Genomic DNA, 21,901 nt, shown 5'->3' with positions numbered 1-21,901 from the left:
TATTTAAAATATATATATATATTTCTCTCCCAGTTTCTCGCATTTTCTTTCATTCGGAGTACTCTCATTTGCTCTTCTTCGGTCCTTCATAGAAAAGATGAGCCACAAATCAATTTGTCAGGGACACAGTTGAAATCACATTCGCCCACTGGAAGTGATTGACACGAGCAGGTTTGCAATGAAAAACGAGGGTCGGGTTATTATGGAGCCTGAATGCCAGTTTCCATCCATGCTGATCTCTGACTTCTCGGCTGCTCCTACAGCGGTGCTTTATTGTAATTTGGTGTATTCCTGCTCCCTGTTGGTACCGTCCATAGACTGGAGTCTAAAAATCCCTCCATCCATCAATCCATTTTCTTTAACCGCTTTATCTGTAACACGGTCATGGAGGTTGCTGGAGCCTAGCCCAGCAGTCTACGGGCGAGAGGCGGGGGCACACCCTAGACATGCTGCCAGTTCATTGCAAGGCCACAGATAGACAGACAATCATTCACACACACACGCTTATGCCTACGGACAATTTAGTGCAACCAATTCACCTAATTTGCATGTTTTTTGGTGGTGGGAGGAAGTCGGAGAACCCGGAGAGAACCCACGCAGACACGGGGAGAACATGCAACCTCCTCACAGAAAAGTCCCAAGTTGGATTTGAACCTGTGACCTTCTTGCTGTGAGGCAGCCGCTACAACTGCGCCACCTTGCTGCCCCATGTCTGAAAATAACATCTGGAAAAATGACATAGCGCATCGGGCTTTTCTCTTATGCACCGTAGAGATAGATTCATGCATGATTTGAGCGACTCAGATTTCTTTCATCGGTTTGGGATTAATGAAGGAAGTAAGGACTCCAGCTTTACCATGTGGCAGCACCACCAGCAGCAACAGCGGTGTTTTCATACGATTTTAGTCTTGCTCCTTGGCTTGTCCTTCATCTGTGTGTGAGACACAGTTTGAGGTTGACAGGCTATGAGATTTTAAACCAGAAAACTTTTTGCCATTCTGTCTTTGTAAGTAATGTCAGGCTAGTGTATTCATTTGTTGGGAGGACATGCAACAACCACACTTCAAATCGGTTTCCTGTTAATTCACATTTTTTCAGCCTATTTATTAATCAGACTGTTAAATGGGCACCAAAAGGAGAAGATGTCAGTGAAACAACCTACGCTGGGGACAGAGGGACATCTGGTTCAAGGTTTTGTCTTTTGTATTTCTTATCCTGCATAAATCAAGGAGCACACATAAGCGAAACAGGTGTCTGGCAGCTCAGATAGCCGAATAGCAGTATGACAAGATCTTAATCTGATTAGAGCAGGGATGCATCTTAAAGTGGTCATTTGGAAATTTGGAGAAGATACTGTTTTTGGCTCTGCCTTCCTACTAAACATTGGGTTATTCAAATCTTTTCATTTGCTATCTTGGGAAGACAGCGGATTTTAGATATATATTTCTGATATTAATCCAACCATTAAAGCATTCACTCTTCTTCTTCTATGCAGAAACAACACAGAACCAAAATACAATTTAATGTGGTTGATTGTACCTCGTTACTAATGCCCACTTTGAGATACTGTCTAATAGACGAGGTGGACGTAATCTGTGAGGCAGCTGTAGTTTGGTACTCCGGGCAAAGTCTCTGTCCACATTATGACAGTCCACTCACATCTGGGCTGACTCTTTACCAGGGGTGCAATTAAGTTCCAGATTAAATGTAGGGCATGCAGACATTAGCTAGAAATTACTTTGCAGTTGATGTGATATTAATGCCTTCCACAGTGTCAGTGTAGTAACAATGGCAAAATGGTATTGGATTTCACAGCAGGAGTTTTACATGTATTTATTCCGTTCATTTGATTTTGACTTTGAATGTATTTTGATTGTAGCTTATATGATACTGACAGCCTGATGAATTTGAATTTGTTTGAAATGTCCTGCTGACCTACTTGACGTTTGTGATGTTCATCATGTACCAGAGATGTGCTTGTTCTGCCCTGGGAACATGGTTATTTATTACCATTGAGCTGCAATACAAGGTCAATTCCCCCCCCGCTCAGTATTGTATTATTGCACAGTATAAAATAACCCTGAACTTAAATGAAAGGAATTTGCAGATAATAAAAGCTGATTATTATTAGTATTATATTAAATAACTTTTTTATGTTGATACAAAAAAATCATGCAATTGAGAAAAATATTGGTTTTTGACAGTTGGAAAAAAAGAAGTAATTTTGAATAAAAAAAAAACAAGATTTAGATGAAATTAAAATCTGCATTTTATGATTTATAATAATATACATATTTCCCATCTTGTCATATGAATTCTAAAGCAGCTGCTGTGTTGTGAGTGTATTCCTCACACATTTACACTCAGTTGGTATCTTACCCTGAACATCTGTGTGCTGCAGTTGGGAGGTGTTATCATGTCCGTGACCTTGACAATCCTCTTTGGAAATTGCTTCATTGTTGAATTTTGCTGTCTCTGGTTTATAGCATAGTAATCCAAGTTTCTTATTGCTTTTATGCCATTGTAGTAAAGAGTAAAAATGGAAGAGAAAGTGCGGCTGCAGACACCTTGTCCTGGCCACACACAGGCATAACAACTCACATTCTTCAACCCACATACTTGGGGGAATGACAGTGTTCAAATGTTCCACTTAATTGTAGTTTATACAGCCTGTGAAAGAATGTCTGGCATTTATTGGTTGCCTGTGTTTTCCTTTACAAATGAGGGGATGAGTGTGTGTTATGAATGTCCCCGAGAGATGCACAAAGGAAGTGGTTTATGTTGCAATGAGTCACCCCGCTGTTTTGGGAAACACGCTTCTATGATTTCATGCGGAGTTAGATGAGATCGATATCATGGTCATATCAGACAGGAGAAACATTTGTGCTGTCCCTGGGGCCAAAAATGACCCACCAGCTATGTTTAAGAAAAGAAACGAAAAAACACTCTCCACAAAGAATCCTTTTTTTTATTTTTTTAACTTGATATTTGATGATTTTTCCTGGTGTGATTCCAACAACGAAATCTTATATCTTATTTAATACAACAAAATAAAAACAACCTCAGGAAAACTGGACGGGCAGTCGTCATAAAATGCTTAACCAAAAAAACACTGCCTAAGCAGAATGTACAACGATGGCTGGAGCAAAACGGGAGGTCACAGAAGGGAAAGGAACAGGTCAGCATGCGTGCTGGATAATTCATCACCTGGCAGGGAGCAGCGGGGAGAGACAGGTTTAAGGAGTGGCTGCTGATCATCAGTAAAGGCTTTCAGGTGTGGCTTGCTGGAATCCTGCTGGCTCGACTTCAGCTGCACCTGAGTGGCATGCGAGAAGAGAATCAGAGATCAGAAACACACATGCTCAAAATGCAGGTTCATATAGTATACCAATGGAGTGCATATATTGTCTTCAGGTAACATTTGACCTGGAGACATCAGTCACAGAATCAGTTAGCCAACCACACAAACACACAAATAAACAAAACATCTGATTGATTGTTGATGAAATTGCATTCAAAACTAATTCATAATACTTAAATACTTTATATTTACGTAAATTAGATGAACTTATATTATTAAATCAGCTGTTAAAGGAACCCTTACATAATATCACTGTCTTGTCAGAAAGCTGTCTTGCCATGTCTTGTCTTGTCTGTCTGTCTGTCTGAACTGTGGGCATTCAAAAACAGGCTTCATTCATTAGCATTTAATCGGGCTTCACCCACTATTTTCATGTAATTGAAAACGCTGATGCATGTCAGGCCAAACTCAGAGAAGTACCAACTTAAATCTGGTTTCATGTATCAACTTGCTGATCTAATGGAAAAAAAAATACATTTTCCTTTTTCACTTAGAAACAACTTTAATAGTTTGCAGAGGGTTTCACCACAAAGTCCGTTGGTGTCACGTCATGTCTCAAATTCACGTTAAGCCTTTAATTCTACCAACTGTCTATTTTCTACTTTTTTTCCTGCCATGTTGATCTGGCTTGACAGTGATCTGCTGTCTCATCTGACCTACAGGAGTGCCGCCGTAAAAGCACAGAAGCTCCTGGAAATATAATTCTTTCCATTATAAGTGTGGCGTTTAATCCATGATCCATTCCTGGACTGTAAAAAAAAAAAAAAGAAAAACCAAATGACTTTTGCAGTCCAAATTGACGTGATTTCCTTAACAAGACGTGGCTGTTCCATTTACGACACACTACTAAGCTTCCTGACAATCCACCTGGCATTGTTAGCCGGTCCTGACAGCTCGTCTTCCAGAGTGGCTCTCAAACACAGGTAATCCCACAGGTGAAGATGTGTCATCTCCACCTCCGTGGCTCGAGCTGACTTGTTGACAGACACCGAGCGGTCCCATTGTCACACCGAGGTGTGGCAGGCCGTAGCGTGTTACATTATGTCTTCCACTACTTTTCTAGTGCTTGCTTGAAGTCATTCATCAAAAACCTCATGTCAGTGTACATGTCTGCGTATCTTTTAGTCCGAGCTGACAGTTTCAGTGCTCAGTTTGGTTCCGTCGTCTCCTTTCATGCTCTCGGAACAAATACAGTATTTTACTGTAGAAAACATTGGGGTAGGTCGATTCAAGACCACCAACGTTGTAGCACATTGCACTCATTTGTCACATTCTGTTATTATAATCTGAGTGCTTATTATTCATTGCGTTAAAGCCTCTAAAAAAAACCCCTCTATTTTCCTCCTTTAATTTATCCCCTCATGCCTTCAATTTCACCGAACTCTTTCCCTAAACCTACTTCAATAAAATAGAAAATAACTTGTTATTCCACAAATCTATGCATTTCTCAGTTTTGGTCTTCCCCCCTTGAATGTTTTTGTTTATTCCCTAAAGACACACAGTTGTGGAGAAAACAGACTCGCTACCCACCTTGTTTCTTGCGACTGAAGCGAAACAAGACAAAAAAAATGCTCCATCCTCTTTTGTGTTTGTTGCTCTTTGTTGCTCCCTCTCGCGCCAGATCTTCACAAGACAACCGAACTGCCTCAGGCATGACTGACAGAAAAAAAAAAGCACATTTGTAAGGATACAGGTGCTACAAATGACCTTTTCTGTGTATATGTGTACTCAATTGTGCAACTGCATGGTTGTTGTTATTATTTGTTTTGCATACTGATTGCAAGCTGGCTGCTGGCTCTTTCCAGATAAAGCGTGGTCCTCTGGGGGTCCACTTGTGGTGGGCTGATATTGTTTCTCTGTAATGCCAGGGAGCTTAGGGAGCAGCATGAACCCTGAGGCATCAGCCAAATACAATTAAGAAAGGTGGGCAGCGTGAGCACAGTGGCCACCTTGTTTATGTTGCTGGTTTACAGCTTTAAATGTCTAGACCATGTGTAAAATTGCTCTTAATGGGTGGCATAAGGTGGTTTAGCCGCTCTCTTTTATTCTTGAGTGGGGCGACAGCCGGTTTTGTTTTAATATGATTTTTATTTCATTTTCAACTTAATTCTGCACGACTTACATTAACTAAGCCCTTCTTCCTATCTGTCTTTCTTCACTCTCTTGCTCGCTTGTGTTGGAAGGTTTTTGTATGATTTCCTTTATCCTTTTTGTTTTAAGATACAAGATTATTTTTTAATCTGGACTAAATTCAGACAAAGAGTAACTCCTGAAGCAGCTTTGCCAAAATCCTCACCTGATTCTCCAGCATTTACACAACCTTTATAGGAGCAGGAACAATGGCTCAATAATGACCGGGAAGGCGTTTGGACTGGGTTGGAGTTGGGTTGGGTTGACTCTGCTGGGGTATTGGAAGGAAATGGAGGGAATGCATGATGGACAAAGGGATTGGAGTTGTGTACCTGGATCTCATTAAGGAGGGTTGCTTTGTCCTCTGCCTCACAGGGATTCATTGTTAGACGGTTTCTGTGGAACTAGTGGCATGACTGACATTTCGACAGTGTATCAGGGATTAGAGGTGATTTTGTGGCTGCTAGTGTGAGTATGTTTGGAGGTATTGATCTGTATTTCTATGGCACGTCTAAGAATTTCAGAGTCTGTGCTAAAATTGATTCCACATGGCGAACATGAAGTAAAATAACTGTATACTCCAGATGAGTTGGAGGAGAGCGGATGATGGCTGATGATGGCTGATGTTGAGAGTGAGTTTCCTCTCTTGCTTGCTCAGAATATCAGAGCAGGTATTTATGGGAAATGCAAAACTAACACTGCAACATGTAGATGCTTTGCTTTACCACCATATTATATTACCTATATTCTATATTACCATATAGAACTGGATTATTAGTACAACAGAGCTGCTGTGGTGTGTTTCTGTATTCCATTGACCAATAGATTAATTATTCTCAAATACAAAACGACAAATCTGAATGTCTTTGTAACATTTACACTTTTCTTCCTCTCTAGGGTCTCGTCTTCGCCAGGAAGACTTCCCTCCCCGCATTGTGGAGCACCCCTCTGACATCATTGTGTCCAAAGGGGAACCGACCACTCTCAACTGCAAGGCAGAAGGTCGCCCAACCCCAACGGTGGAATGGTACAAAGACGGGGAGCATGTGGACACGGTGCACGACAACCCCCGCTCCCACCGCATGATGCTTCCCAGCGGGTCCCTCTTCTTCCTGCGCATCATCCACGGCCGACGGAGCAAACCTGACGATGGCAGCTACGTGTGTGTGGCCCGAAACTACCTGGGCCAGGCCATCAGTCACAATGCATCCCTGGAAGTAGCAAGTAAGTTCTGTTGGTGTGTGTTTGTTTTTGAGCGTTTTGATGAATGTGTCAAATTACAGATCCTGAAAGAAGAATATAAAGATATTAAATATGAGGAGTCTGAAAATGTCTCTATGACATTGAAATAATCTCATGATTAAGGCGTTGCAGCAAGGTTGAACAATAAAAAGATTCACAGAAACACTCGTTAAACTGGAAAACCACGAAGCCTGTTTGATCTTACAACTTTCATTCTGACATGGATTATTTTTGCGGTCAGGAGACAGGTGAAAGTTCACAATACGACCCACCTGCCAGACATGCAGTGCAGCTGTGTGTGTCTGCTGCGGTCCCCTGGGGCCAAACTAGTGCTGAGTATCCTAACAGGTGAATGCCAACTTGTGTCAAGTGTGTAGAGTTGCCTGTTAAAAGGCTTTGTCTGAAATATGTCAGTCATCTGTCAGGTTCTATGCAGATGCAGAGTTTGTGTGTGTGTGTGTGCGCGTATGTTTGAGGATGAAATTAAGCCTTTGGATGGAAAGAGGACAAAAGGTCAAGGTTTATGACCAACAGAATAAATTAAGTGCAGGTGGTGCGAAGGTTGTGCAAGTCCTTAAACACAGGGATCTGGTGAAGACGTCTTTCTCATGTGCTGTTTAGTCAAGGAGACGTCGAAGGGTTAAAACACTTCAGCACTCCATCCCTCCCCATCCCTTATTTTTGATCCCCTGCTCTGCTCAACTGTGTCAGCGTGCGCAACCCTACGCCAGTCTCCCGGGCAAATGTTCCGCAAAGCTTTTAGAATAATAATAAACGCTCTCGTATCTGTTTCACCTTTTGAATTATAATGAACGAGATGGCCAAATGGTATCGCAGTAATGCCAGATCAGCACTCCGACTCTGAGAAGCCTCGTGCTCTAGGGGGAAGAGTTTATTCCTCGCAGTTCACTAAATCTACTGTCAGGTATTAAGGTCGGAGGAGAACCCGAGTGGACTGGTTGAGGTGGCACAGATGAGTTATGTGTCCCTGCTTCGTCCATCAGAGGTCACATGGATTCATGGGTCACCCTGGAGCTGGCAGGTAAAAACAGAATCCCCTTTTGAAAATCCTGCTGAAATAGGAAGTTCATAAGGGGACTGAGAAGCTGGGGAGCAATACAAGGGGAGTTGACCTCTGTCTGACAATAGACTAATGTATCTAGGCTACTTTAGGGGCTTGTTGTTAGTTTTGTTACTCAGCGGTTAACATAAGGGGACTATATATAAAAGGGCGTGTTATAAAATTAGATCTTTTTGCGCTATTTTGCCAGACCGAATAGAAATATATTTGTCTGGATAAAAACTGTGAAATGTTAGCCGTTTGGCCGTAACACGGTTTTGGCATCAGTTGTCTATAACAAAATCTGTCTTTAGGACCTTTTCTCTCCTCCAGGCTGCTTCCATTAGGATACAAATCAATTAGCAAAAATACATTTCCATTGCAAATAAATTCATTTCAGTCCATCAAAACACACCGCCCTCAAAGGAAAGTCAAATAAACGGCTCTTTGGTGCTCAATTGAGCTTAATAATCACTTTAGAAGCAGACATTTCTTCGCTTGAAAAGGAAATTACATACATATGTGCACTTACATCTCTCTCTCTCTCTCTCTCTCTCACTCTAACACTTCAAAACTCAGTTACATAATTTGGCTTCAGCCTCCCCTGTTAGCATTCTGAATCTTGGGAATAATAGATTTAGTGCATATATCTAACTGATGCTTAAACATTCCTTTTTTGAACAGATGGCTATAATGTTCATTTTCAAAAATGGTTTACAGCTGTATGTGGAGCCAAACATGTTGTACAAGTCATGCACATCTTGTGCATATTCTAACAATGTGACGTGACATCAATGAAGATTTCTTCCAGACGCGTTTCAGTAGGTGATTACAGAACTACGCAAACTACGCAGGATTGACTGGATGGTTTATTTAGCTGTTTTGGGATTGATAATGACCAAAACCCACCATAATAGTAGTATAGAAACATGGGAAATGTGAGTTTCTCATAATATGGGACCTTTAAAACATTCACCTCAGTAGACAAATTGGGCACACCAGCCTGTTGGAGCTCACTGCAGGAAGAACAGATGCTTTTCTGTCCAGTCATCTTGGAAGACTCGGTTATCACTGTCAACTTCACTTATTTTTAAAGCACAACTCTGATCCTTAAATTTGCTGAACGAAGCACATGTCGCATCTTATATAATAAATAAGTAGGTGATGGACAAGGATGTGTCGACTGAGCTGGAATCCTTCCTCCTATAGTGAGAATTCCCTTGATAGCAAACGTTAAGATTAATCCTCTCTTTTCCTGTTGTGTCAAAAGACTTCTATGCCCTGATGCAGGCCTCTCGTTACCTAGATTTGGTCAAAGGGTTGCCAGTTGGTGACTTGTATTGTATTTATAATCTGCATACCCTCCCCACCTTGTATCTATCCATAATAACACCCATGAGTTCATGGATATGCATATTCAGAACAGCAGCAGAATCCAACGGCGCTTTAACGGCTTGATTTCTTATCGACAGAGTAAAAGTGAAAGCCTCGTACAAAAATAAATTGCTTATGAAAGCTTCAACTCAATTGCCAGTTAATTTGCTGCCTTACAACTTCTTCTAATGCCACTTTACTTGAGGTGAAATGAGGCAGATGATGAAAAATGAGGAGACGGCTGACAAAACACAGGCTGATGGATGCGTAGCGATCAGCAGGAAAAGACTGGCAGTGAGCTGAAAAAGAGAAGCATTTGCCCTTCAAGGCACTCCAAAAAAACAAACAGGAAAAAGACTTGTTCACAGAAAATTGAGGTGGCATGGTAGAGACAGCGACAGATGTAGCACGCACTGGCGCCTGAAGCGTGTCCACGGGGTCGAAACACTGCAAGCACACAGAAAACGTTCGCAGGCGCGTGCACACTAGTGGAGCCCTTTCTGAAAGAGAGAGTGATAAAATGTGGGGAGAAAAGGAAAAACAAGACATATGACTAAAATCCTATCCAATAAATGTCACAGAAGACACTCAGCATATTTTTTTTGTCTGCCTGCAGGGACCCCAGAGCATCCTGGGAAATGAAACATATGTCCTATTGACCTGCAGCCACTTGATTCAATCATGGGGCGCTTTATTGAGGTGAAGGCAAAGTCACAGCCTGTGGACTAAAGTTTATTGAATAGTGGACCTGTTTTTGGGTTCAGTAACGAAAAGGAATGAATTATATTCCAAAGCTAATTGGATGCTGCCATTTGCCAGCGGAAAGTAGAGGCAAGGCAGTGATGCGGTGACGTAGTAAAGAGCCACAGGGAAGGGAATGATGCTAAAATAGCACTCGCACAGACATCAGGTCATATGTGAGTGTGTGGAAAGAAAAGCGTAGATATCCCCTCTGATTCCTCCTTTCATAGAAATAGAATGTCACAGAAATACATTTATTCAGTCACACATGAAATTAATAGAAGACATTACTAATGGCAAAATGGAAAAAAAAGACATTAATTTTAGCAATGGGTAAATATTATGTATTATTGGGGATACACATGCAACCCCCCCCCCATTCTGGTAGAAACTCCCAGAATGCTTTGCAAACCATTGCATTACATTATAAATAAAATATGGCTACCATTCGGGTAAAAGAAGTGCAAAAATGCTCTACGTCTTTGCTAATAAACAGCAAAAATGTAAAAAACCAAACAAACATTGTAGGAATATCTGATTAATGTAGACATAAATAAATAGATAATCGGATCGTATACACACCACACATGGTCCTGTTCCTGCTAGCCTCGTTCAGTTTTAGACAATGAACATGTATTCTTTTTGCATCTATTCTTTCATTCTGTCCTGTGGATCAGGTCAGATTTGTCAATAGTGAATATTGTTGTAGCAGCAGCCTGCTCGTACTTTCATGTTTTCAAGGGGCACCAGAGCAAAGATAGACATCTAATTCGATTTCCAGCAGAAACGAAATATGCTGCCAAACTGCTGTCGGAGCGGGTGACCTGCCTGTTGGATTTGTTTGCCAGTGTATAAATGTCTGTGATAATTATCTTCACCATAACAAAGCTAACTGATGACATGTTGAGTGGTGTCCCATTTTCCAGATCAACGATTTCAACTACTACCCCCCCCCCCTTTAACTTTAAGGGGCAAGTCAAAAGATTATGGGCCGGGAAAAGTTAAAAAGCGTTATTCCTCTTCTCATGTGATGTGAACTATCACGACATAAAATATTAGTGCACATCTCAATCCCTATTCTCTACTTCAACCAACCTGTTACAGGCAAAAAAATAAAAAAATAAAAAACTAATTCATTACTGATACTTAAAAATTGTCATGGTTTTCCAGAAGCTGACTTAGAGGGTATTTAGTGGTGAATTACTGATTACTATGAATGAACTCTTGAAAAGCAGCATGAGGAAAAAAGACTGACACGAGGAATGAAGCATGAACTGTATCCAGACTCCTTTCCCTATTAAAATGTTTTTTTTTTTTGCCTTGTCTTAATCTTTTGCCTGATAACTTCCAAATAACACAAAATAACAGCGGGCCAGATATAAACTGGCATCTTTTATGCATCTACGATAGAACATAAATTTCCATACTGTATTCTCATGCCATCATCCGTTATGTATGAAGTTCCGTTTCTTCTGACATCTTGAAAGAGACAAGCCAGCAGTAGACGCGAGATAGTTTGCTGCATTGACACGACGGACATGTTCATCATTACGCCGCGCTCTCTGAAGTGGATCATGGGATGTGTGCAGCTCACTTGCACTGTGAGATTGACAGCTCAAGGTGGGACACCTGGTCAGCCTCTCTGTCTGCTCCTTTTGATTGTATTCTTTTGCTGGAAATGAGGGATTGAGGAAGGCATAAAAAAGCAGCTATGAGAAAGACGGATTCTCAAAGGTCAGGTTCCTCTTCTGCCCGGCCCTATCCATTAAGGAATGGATGCTCACTTCAAGTAACTGTCACCGTCGCCAGCAGCGTCCTGTAATTATCACTCAGGATGTGCAGAATAATACATTCCAAGTGGCATCCGTGCTTTATATCTGAGGAAAGTTGTTGTTCTCTCCATATGGATGAGGATATATATATTGTAGTTTGATACACCGACACATTGCAAACACTCCTGATTTGCGGCCACAAATATCAGATCTCTTTCTTTTTTTTCTAATTGTCCGTGACGATCTGCAAATGCTGCTCCGGCCTCCTGAGCCTCATCCTGTTTTTCCGCTTCATTCTCTCCTAGTTGGCTCACGGTTAGATCAGTCAGCGAATAAGTATCGCGCTCCGGGGACAGCTGGTTTGTGTTTACGGTCTGGAGACAGGGGCGAGTGAACTGCAAGTATTGTGTAAACAGTTTTAGCCCCCATATTCTCCGAGGCTCAACATTTCCAAGAGCAGGATTTGTGCCAGAGTGTCAGAATGTGGAGCTCATTTGGCTCGCAGCAGCAGTACGCCATAAGGGGACGAGAGAGGAAGTACTAAAGAGCTGCAGACAAAGACCATATGGCTCCCCGGGTGTGTGGCAATAATGTCAGAATGTGAAACTCTCCCTTCGTGTGTGTCTTTGCGTGCATTCAGCCTGTATTGTGGTGTGCTTTAAATGACAGTTACTATGACATAACTCTCTAGATCCTTTGACAGTTCATTGAAAAGTCAATTTTGTGAAATTGTAGCTAAATTAGAGATATATATATATTTTAATGCTTTCTCTGTTTTTCATATTACAAGAGACGTAATTTTTCGGCAATGAAAGGAAACATTTAACTTCAAGTACGGCAATAAGCTCGCAGGCATGGTGAATGATCTGTGCTGTGCCAGGTTTTTACTACGCTACACACATATGCAGCCTCATTTATTGGCCATGGTGGCGTGCGCGTGTGAGTGTATGCGCGTGTGTGTACAAAGTTGTAGTTTTCCTCATGCTTTTCACGTTTTCTGCTTATCTTTGGAGAATAACTTGCTGATGAGGTGAAGCAGACGTGCCATGGGGTGCGTGTGTGTGTGTGTGTGTGTGTGTAGGTGTGTGTGGTGGTGGGGGGGTTGGGGGGGGAGTCGGTTGAGGGCAGCCTTGAAGAGTTAAATCAACAAATCCATTTTAAGGTAGACTTTTGTATACAGCATTCGCCTCTGTGCCCATATGTGGATGAGATTATGTTCATGCTGGAAGTGCTTCTCCATTTCACCACATCACAACATTTTGTTCATCATCTTCTGGTGAAGCTGCAGAGAAATGTCCCACAGGTTATGTGCTCAGTTTGAAAGTTTGAAATTGCCCGAGTGAAATTTTTATTGGCTTGCATCACGGTTGAGTAATCCTGATATGACTATTTCATTGTGGTTGGCTTTGACACTGCTTACCAACCGCAGAATGAATGCCAGACAGCAGGGGCGGAGCTACACTCTCAGCAAAGAGGCCTAAGGGCTTTACTGAAGGCTCCCTTCTGATGAAGTTACAACAGGATCTTCGTTATTAAACACTGAAATGTCCTACCAAGTTGCATCAACATTCATATTTTAGTTTATGAATGATCAATATAAATTATTTTAAAAAGAAGCCCTATTATGTGGAAGGGAACATTTCTAGATTTACCCCATTTCCCAGATCCACAATTAAATGAAGTGATTTTATCGCTGTCATACGCTCCACCCTTCCAGGGAAATCTGTAAAGTGTTTTTTGTGTAGTTCTGTTAACACACAGACAAAACCAGCAAAGGCTTTAATTGCCTCCTTTACAGAAGTAATTAAAGTCCAAACACTGAAGTGCTGGTTTCCTGCCACAGTGTGCATATCTGTCCAGTAAATCTGCAGCCCTGAGAGGTTCATTTCACTACTATTAGCTAAACAGAGCTAACCCTCCAGCTGTAATTGTTCGATTTACCTGAGAGATACGTGAATATCATCCACATGGTAATGAACTGAAGCAATTATAAACACCAAAATGATAAGAGCTCAACGCTGATTAAACATAACTTGCTGAAAGTGACGCGGTATGACATGCATACATAATGCAAAAAACATTACAAGCCAGCATCTCAATAATTGTGTAAAAATACTTTGCTTAACTGAATACTGTGTCTCAATACAAAACGGCACATAACTGAGAGCACGGTGGCGCAGTGACAGACTGTAGATAGAGCATCGGCACAGTAACATGCTGTTTATGCAGTGCTGTTCCTGCCGCATACCTTTCACTACCAAAGACCCAGTATCTACTCTAATAGGCTGCAGATGTGGTGATTTATAACATGCCATACCAAAACTGGGCACAAATAATGAGAGAAAGGAGTGGTTCCTCAGTGGAAAGCTGAATAAAGAAGTGAACAGTTCCAACACACAACAACCATTACTGTGCCTGCCTGGCTGTCAGTTCTGCATCCCCTATAGTTTGCCTTTTCCCTCCCTCTCCCCCTGCTCATCTTTCTCTCCCTCTTCCTCTCCTCCCCTCCCCTGGGAATACTTTGGAGCATGCAGACAGGTTTGGAGCCGGTGATTTTTGAAGCTCCGTGCTGAAATCTTTGATGCCCAGGGATGTGTTTCCCATTATTTTCATACACACCATACAAATTGTATGCAAGTCTGTGTCTGTCTGTTAAAGGTGAATAGCATGCAGCAGACAGTAGTGTGTGTTTGTGTGTTATTTTGGTGCTGCTCTCTCCGTAAAAGTAGTTTGTATCTATATACAGTATTTTTATTTTAAATGTTATTGTTATACCACACACACACACACACATTACCCAACATTGTGCCTGTTCCTGGCTCATTGCACCACACTGCCTCAGTTTTGTTTTGCACTTTTATTACCAAAGGCAAATTCAATATTTTTCAGACTCATTGCGACGTTATTTGCGAATGCAGAAATAATTAATCTTCATGATCTCTTTGTTTGCTAAGCTGGCATCTTCCTTCCACGCCCAAGGACTAAATTCCATTTGTGATCAAGGCCAATTTTGAAGGTTTCCATTGAATCATTTAGAGCCTTCCTCAGTATATTTCTGCCTAGAAATCTGTTAAATTCTCCTTTTTATCCATTCTCTCAAATGTGGGAATTCTTCAAATAATTTATATGGCTACTTTATTATGCATAAAATCCCTCTGTCAATGAAACACTTCTCTCTGTTTGCTCATCCTTTTTCACTTTTTTTTTCCTCTGTGGAAAACTCCCCTTACAGTTTCTCCCAGACTTCCCAAGGCTATGGCAGAGATTCAACTAAGAAACACAAATACAGGGAGTGTAAAATGAGGCACCAGGAGCTAAAGGAGAGGATGAAACTGGAAGGTAGAGAGAAAATGGCGTGACATTGAAGAGGAACTGAACATAATTAAAACGATCTTCAAAGTCATGCAGCCCTCAGCACTGGGACTCGTTCATGTACACACATAGCTGCACACACATGCATTCAAACCACTTAATGTACCCATAGAGGTATGGTTTTCAGATGCACACTGTCTTACTTGCAAACAAATACGATTCTGCAGGTTAGACATAGTTACTTCTTCAATAGTAATCAATTTTAAAACGAACAGCATTCTGTGCAGAAGTGGCTGGGATGTATCGCATAGGTAATGTCAACTGTGCCAAGATGGCAGCGGGTGGTGGTCTAAACCTGCACATACAGGAGTTCAAGCATAGTTCCACCTTAGTACACGCTCCCAGCTAAGTGTGGGGCGGGGGGGGATTTTGTACAAAGATCCAATCGTGCACATTTGAAAATGTCTGATCAGGACATTGGCTATCAGAATTTCCTTTTAGACTTTCTGTTAAGTTTAAGTTTAATGACCAAGAATGAATGAGGAAATAACTTAAAACGTCCCAGTTTGTGAATTGTATTTGTTTCTTTCTTTTTCTTATGCAAAAATACATTTGTCAATCATTATTTTAACCACGTCCCATTCAGAGTGGGGCTTCACCCAAATTTGTTAAGCGGTCCTCATGCGGCAGCGTGGAAATCATTCTCTGCATGTATTCAGCTGCAGCCACTCTTTACTTGCTGTGGTTAAACGATTGCTGATAACATATGCTGCTGTAAAAGTGGATACAATGCTTTTAGGATTAGCATAAGAAAGCTGCATCCTGCAATCTTACAGGCTGAACAAGCAAACCATTCCGGACAAATGTGTTTCAAACTGGCACTGCACTTGTGTCTTAATTGGGAGTTATGCAAATCATAATGGGGTTCAGCTCACTTTAGTTATGTCAATCTCACAGCAGTTTATCACAATCAGGCATGAGTAATATTATATCTGGCTGATATATATATTTTTTTTCATTTTTTTTCTTGGTATCAAACGTATTTGTATTGATTTGTGTCAGATTTTATTACAGTAAACTCCAACTGTACATAATTTACTCTAAGAAATATGTTGCAATCATGCTAACGTGATCGCATGTTTTCAGTATTGATAAGGGGAGTGAAACAAAGTACAACTAGACTGAGGATGGAAATGCTAAAATTTGGCATGAACATGAGTGCCAGTTCAAATCTGAGAGAAGGGCTGGAAGATTTATTTGCTTTGCACTTGATGGATCCTCCATTTGGCAGAGCTATATTATTTATAGTCGGAGAGGTTTGACAGTTGTCTCATAACCTAATGTGGTCTACTTTTACGTATATCCAGATATTCCTGCAAGTCACACCCAGAAAGTGCGACAATAACATGTTGGAGACAGCAAATATGGATTAACTATTTATATTATCCAGCATATCCTTTTAGCTTCATAGTGAAATTACTATTGGCGTAGAAAAATGTAAATTTTTGATTGAAGATAGCTCTGTGTTTGATAGCTTTAGATCTTGTTGAGCTGTATATTCTGTCAGGTGTCACCATTCACAGTCCTGGTTGCTGAAAAAAATATTTTACAAATACACAGCAACTCCAATTCACTTTTACTTTTCATGGTTTGTGTAAAAAAGATAGCAAGAGCAATTTATAACTTTTTGATGATGATCCAGATCACCATATGGACGGTGTAAATCTAATTATGAGGGGAATGACCTACTTGGCGGAGGTCTGGGCTCTCCAAGTACTAGTCAAATACAGTGATCCCACTTCTATCCCGGTATTTGCGTTCCAAGACCCATCGTGAGACAAGAGAACTACAGTGAAGTGAGGGAATACCTTTATTAAAACTGTCTGTTGATCATAGATATATATATTGTACACACATGGAACAAACTTTTTCTCCTGGCCTGAAGTTAATGCTATGAGATCATCATGAAGCAAAATGGCAATGGCCAACAACGCATCCCACTCACCGGAAACAGCCCTGATTTATGATTATTTTTTTGTCCACTCTGTTTTGGGAGCGAGACGCCTCTCGAGTTGAGTGCTTGTTTAATTGACAGCTGCTTCATGAACTGGTTTGCCTCGCTGACAGATGTGGAAGTTTTCACACTAATAGCCATCGGACACCTGCCCATGTTGTCGGTTTTTCCTCAAGGTTTGTCGACAGCATGTGCCTCGACAGCGAGTATGATGTAGGATCCCTGTCAGTCTGATGTCTTACATTTTCCCTGCCACCTATACTCTCTCTCACTCACAGGAAGTGACATTTATAAATAGCGTAAAGCCAGAGCCATATGCTGTTTTGTTCCCTCTCTTCACTCCCATATTTCTCATACCTCTGGGAAAACAAGCAAATATCCACAGCGACAGACATCCTCATTTAATCAGACATTTTTATGAATTCCTCTGCATTCTTCAACATTCATTTATTTTTGAAGCACATTATATTTATAATAATCCGAAGTTTTGTTGTTTTAGTTTCCTACCGTGCTTTTTTCAGTTTCAAACGCTACTATATTTTTAATAAGCTGATGTACATTGTAAGACTGAGGAATTCTTATTAAATGTACTGTACACAGCCACGAGAATTATAAATACTTTGGGTCAGGGCCCTCATATTCCCTCTGCTCTTATATTTTCTTTTTGGGTTTATCTTTGAGTAGACCTTGGCCTTGGGTCTGCCTCTCTCTCTGTTGCTTTTCTGTTGGCATTGATTATTACTGTGTGTGTGTGTGGAGGGGTTCACATACTCCACTGTATGTGTGTATATCTCTTTCAACGGTTCTATCTCATGCATGCTGAGAAGGCAGATATCTCTAGAGGTTCTGTAATGGAGTGGATTCTGTTTCCCACCTCACGTTGCTGTTGGGGGTTGGAAGGAGCACTGGATATAGCAAGGTGCTGGGAGGAGGAGAAAAAAAAGAGGAGAGGGCAAAAGATGAGTGTATTCACTATTTATATTCAGGTATCACTAAAAGCACTTTTATTAGCGTGCTTCTCAGTAGACGTGTGTAAAGTACTGTACATGTGATTTAGGTTAGGTGCTTTGTTTGCAGCCAATCTTTTGTTCATGCTCTCATTTTGAATCTAAAGATCAGCGCTTGACCTTGAACATATTTGCTTTTATACACCTTCTGTTAGATACATCAGAGTTCCATCTCAGCAATTCTAGACTTTGTGTAGTTGAAATGTTTTTGAAATTATGTCTGGCAGGGCGTTTTAAATGTCAGCAGCAGAAACGCAAGCTGAATAGGAGCATTTTTTTTAATCCCCCCCAGAGTCAATATTGTCTTCCTTCAATATTCAGTTATGTCCATAGTTTCCATTGGAAATGTTATTTCATTATGAGGTTTTTCCTGTGAACATTGCTCAAGGTGACAGATTATAGCAATATTGGACAACCTGTTTGACAAAGAAACACAATTTCAAAGTCATTTTTAAAATTTGGAGAAACATGCTTTTCACAATCGTTGTATTGGGGATGCAGCAAACTACTTGTCCAAATACAATCACTGTAAATAAATAAAAAAAGTCAGAAAACATTTTTGTCCTTGAGAGGTGAAATCAAACAAAGGTGTGAGTGATGTGTTGTAGAACAGAACCCGGAATGATATTCCGATATCCTCCCTGAGAATGTGAACGCACTGGTGAGAAACAGCACAGCGAGACCACTCCAGTACCAAATTGCTTCTAGGTGGGAGAAGTGCACGATGCTTCACACGGCCGTAAACACACAGCAGGGAACGTGCTGGGCAATGTTTACAGGATGTACATTCTGCCGTGTTCAATAGTCCCTCCTGTCACCCCCATTTGCTTTCTGAACAGAACATCATGCTCACAAACACTGGAACTTTAATCATGCATGTCATCCAGCAATGCTTCAATAGATGCTATTAAACACAGGGTACATTTCACAGTCACCTATTTCAGCCCCAGTAAACCTAACTGCTTCATTTCAGCAGCACACACAATAAACCAGTCATTTTGGTACATTCTTCCATAAGACAAGAAACCAAAATCAAGAAATTGGAACCATGGCCAGACTTGGAAACCTTGGCATTGGTGTTTCGCTGTATGCTAATACCACAGACCGAAGCAGAAATGATTAACATTGACCTCAACTCCCTCTGTTGCATTCCATTTGTATCTCCACGGAACCCATAGAGACACAAAGAAGCCCTCTCTCTCTCTCCACAGACAATGAAGGACAGCATTTCCTTGAGTCACTAATGCCAGAATATTCTTCCCAGGGGAGGATATTCCTATCCATAACTGCTCCTATTTGGAGCCCACTAACAGGAATCAGCTGGATGGATTACAGTGAGCTAATTGTTAGATATCTATTCACAATTCTAGCGGATTATGCTATTATTCACAAAGAGCTTAGCTGCATTGCATTGTGTGCACCGCAACGTATTATTCTTTATTCATACGGCTGAAACTAAATACCGCAATTCAGTCTAAGTGACTGTGGTAATTGTAAGAATAAAACAACCTTATTGAAATCTTTTATATATATTTTTTCTGGTCCGTACCCATCATCAATGACTCCATTTGTCTTGTGCATTGGGGACAAATGTTGGACAGAGACGAGGTAATGGCACCGTCCATTCTGGCTGCAGATCATTTAGGCGGAAATGTAGTTTAATTTACACTTTGTTTTGATATTATAACACTTATTAAAAGCATACTGAACATATATTAAATGTCAAAACAGTTGTTGCTGTAGATTTAGTCCTATGTAAAAAATCTGTGAGATGTGAATGTGCAGGAATAAATGCGTTGTTTGCTTTGGATTCAGAGAAGGTGAATGAGAAGCAAAATTAATGTCTGAGAGCGTCGTGCAAGCATTAGCATGTACCCCCATCCATCTGTATTCCTCTGTAGCCAGAATGACAGTATGCTGTTTATGAAGCTCGCTGGAAAGTAATCTGTTTAGCAATATGCTCACTTTCCTCCCCTCCTTCCTCTCGCCCATCAGAGCAGCTGTCTCTGTGCATACGGTGCAGCAAGCCATCTTGCATGTTGTATTTTCTATAGGTGCTACAACCACTTAAATTTACAGCAAAGAAATTCCCTGATTACAAAGCTGCAGCCACCGCCGCCCTCCCCCTCTCGTTTCCTCCTGGTGTGGGAACTCGTGTGGATCTGTGCATGCATGCCACCGAAGGAAATGTTGAGAGCTGATCAGGTGGAAATGTGACATACTCTCCTGTTGTGCGTGAGCCTGCCTCTTTTCTAATCCATATGGGTGCAGCACTAATTAATTATATCGGCTCAACCATTCACACCACTGCTCGCTTGGCGCTGAGCAAAAAAAAAAAAAAAGAAATCTGTCAGTGTTCTGTCAGGTAATGTGACAAAACCAGCGGGGGGGGGGTTTCTATGTTGGTGTGCATTAATTTCATTGAAAGGGAAGGGGGTGTGTGTGAGCCGACTTGCCGAGAGAGAAATACTAATTCTAGGGTAGTGTTTGTAGATTGAACGTTGATGACACGAATGCCTTTGTAAGACACAAAATATTGGTGCAGAGGTTAATAGCGGAGGGAAAGTCGTGTCACGCAAGGCCTCCTCGCTGAGGCAACCCTGCGGGTGTCATGGACAGGCAGGATGCTTGTCTTTCCAGAAGCGGAGGGGCCTCTCAGAGCAATTTCCAGGACTTATCAAATCCAAACATTATAAACGTGTGCTTCCCACTCTCTCCTGACCCCGTCACTCTCCCCGGCTTTCTTCCAGCCCCTGCTATTTGTACAGCAGAAACTTATATTCATGTCACAAGTGCAGTGACTTTAGCACAGATTTAATCTCTGAGTGCATCGCCTCCATTTTTTGGTGACGGTGAGCAGACCAGCGTGCGTTCTGTGATCCACAAAGCAGAGGGATAAATAAATGCAAATTGAGCCCATTTGTCACCAAAGCGGCTGACCCGTGTTGCCCCCATACCTGTGGAGTGTGGCGCCTAGCAGAGATGTGAAAGTGGGTTCCAGTGTGTGTCTTATCTCGGATGTTTGTGACACATGTCCCTGTGAGCCTGCTACAGCTGGTGCACACTCTACTACTGGTTCACTTCCTCACCAAAGCAGAGGACAAGCCAGCAGTCCTCTCAATCAGATGTCGAGCAGAAGGTAAAGCAAGCGTAGTGCAAGACCCTGACAGGCACAAATGTATAACTGTAAAGTGTGGAATGTCTGTCTGAACGGAATTTGCCTATACCCTCAGAATGCTTTGATCTATTTCAAACTTGACATGTGACTTGGTGGACCCAGGGAGCCGCTTTATTGAATGTGGTTCAATTTGGGTGTGTCACAGGCTCAATATTAATACATTTAGGTCAACCGTGTCCTTTGAAAAGTGGTGCTGTGGTTTCGGACGAGTGAGTCTGCACCGGGCAAAGGAATGTTTGTGCCAAAATGTGGTTTCGGGGCTCTCTGGATGGCATCGGGTCTGTCCTCACCTACATCAGTGGCTGGTCTTCACTTACCTCGCCTCATTGACTGCAGGGCACTTTTGGTGCTGGATGCTGCTCACAGCAATAAAACGGCTACCAGCAATACCACAGACAGAGCCAACAGCCCACGCGGAACAGGCGCGATTAGGCTGAACACTACAACATATATTTCACTCCACTCCTACTGGTTGGTTAAATGTGGTCTAAAAATATTTCAAGCAAAACAAGCTTTCCAGGTGATTTATGTTGCGTTGATGTAGCCTGTATGTGTTTTCTAGAACACTATGATTAAATTGTAATTTTTTTTAAAGGGTCTGCTTTCAGCATTTTAAGCATGCATTTCTTAAAACTGTCGTTCTGAACATAATTGGAGAGATGAAACCGAACCAACAGCATTCAACTTTTAGCTTCCAATTTAAATTGATT

General features: G+C 41.4%; 1 protein-coding gene across 1 annotated transcript in view; it reads left to right on the top strand.

Annotated features, from left to right (window-relative positions):
- Nucleotides 1–6,107: 6,107 nt before the first annotated feature.
- LOC137914703 (roundabout homolog 1-like) overlaps nt 6,108–21,901 on the top strand; it is a 46,371-nt gene continuing 30,577 nt past the window's right edge. Inside the window, exons 1-2 of the mRNA XM_068758202.1 lie at nt 6,108–6,123; nt 6,389–6,715. Coding sequence (XP_068614303.1) covers nt 6,108–6,123; nt 6,389–6,715 — 343 coding nt within the window. The remainder of the gene's footprint in view (nt 6,124–6,388; nt 6,716–21,901) is intronic.

The sequence above is a fragment of the Brachionichthys hirsutus genome, unplaced genomic scaffold, assembly GCF_040956055.1.
Source record: "Brachionichthys hirsutus isolate HB-005 unplaced genomic scaffold, CSIRO-AGI_Bhir_v1 contig_926, whole genome shotgun sequence".
NCBI lineage: Eukaryota > Metazoa > Chordata > Actinopteri > Lophiiformes > Brachionichthyidae > Brachionichthys > Brachionichthys hirsutus.
This window is presented reverse-complemented; position numbering and strand designations above follow the sequence as displayed.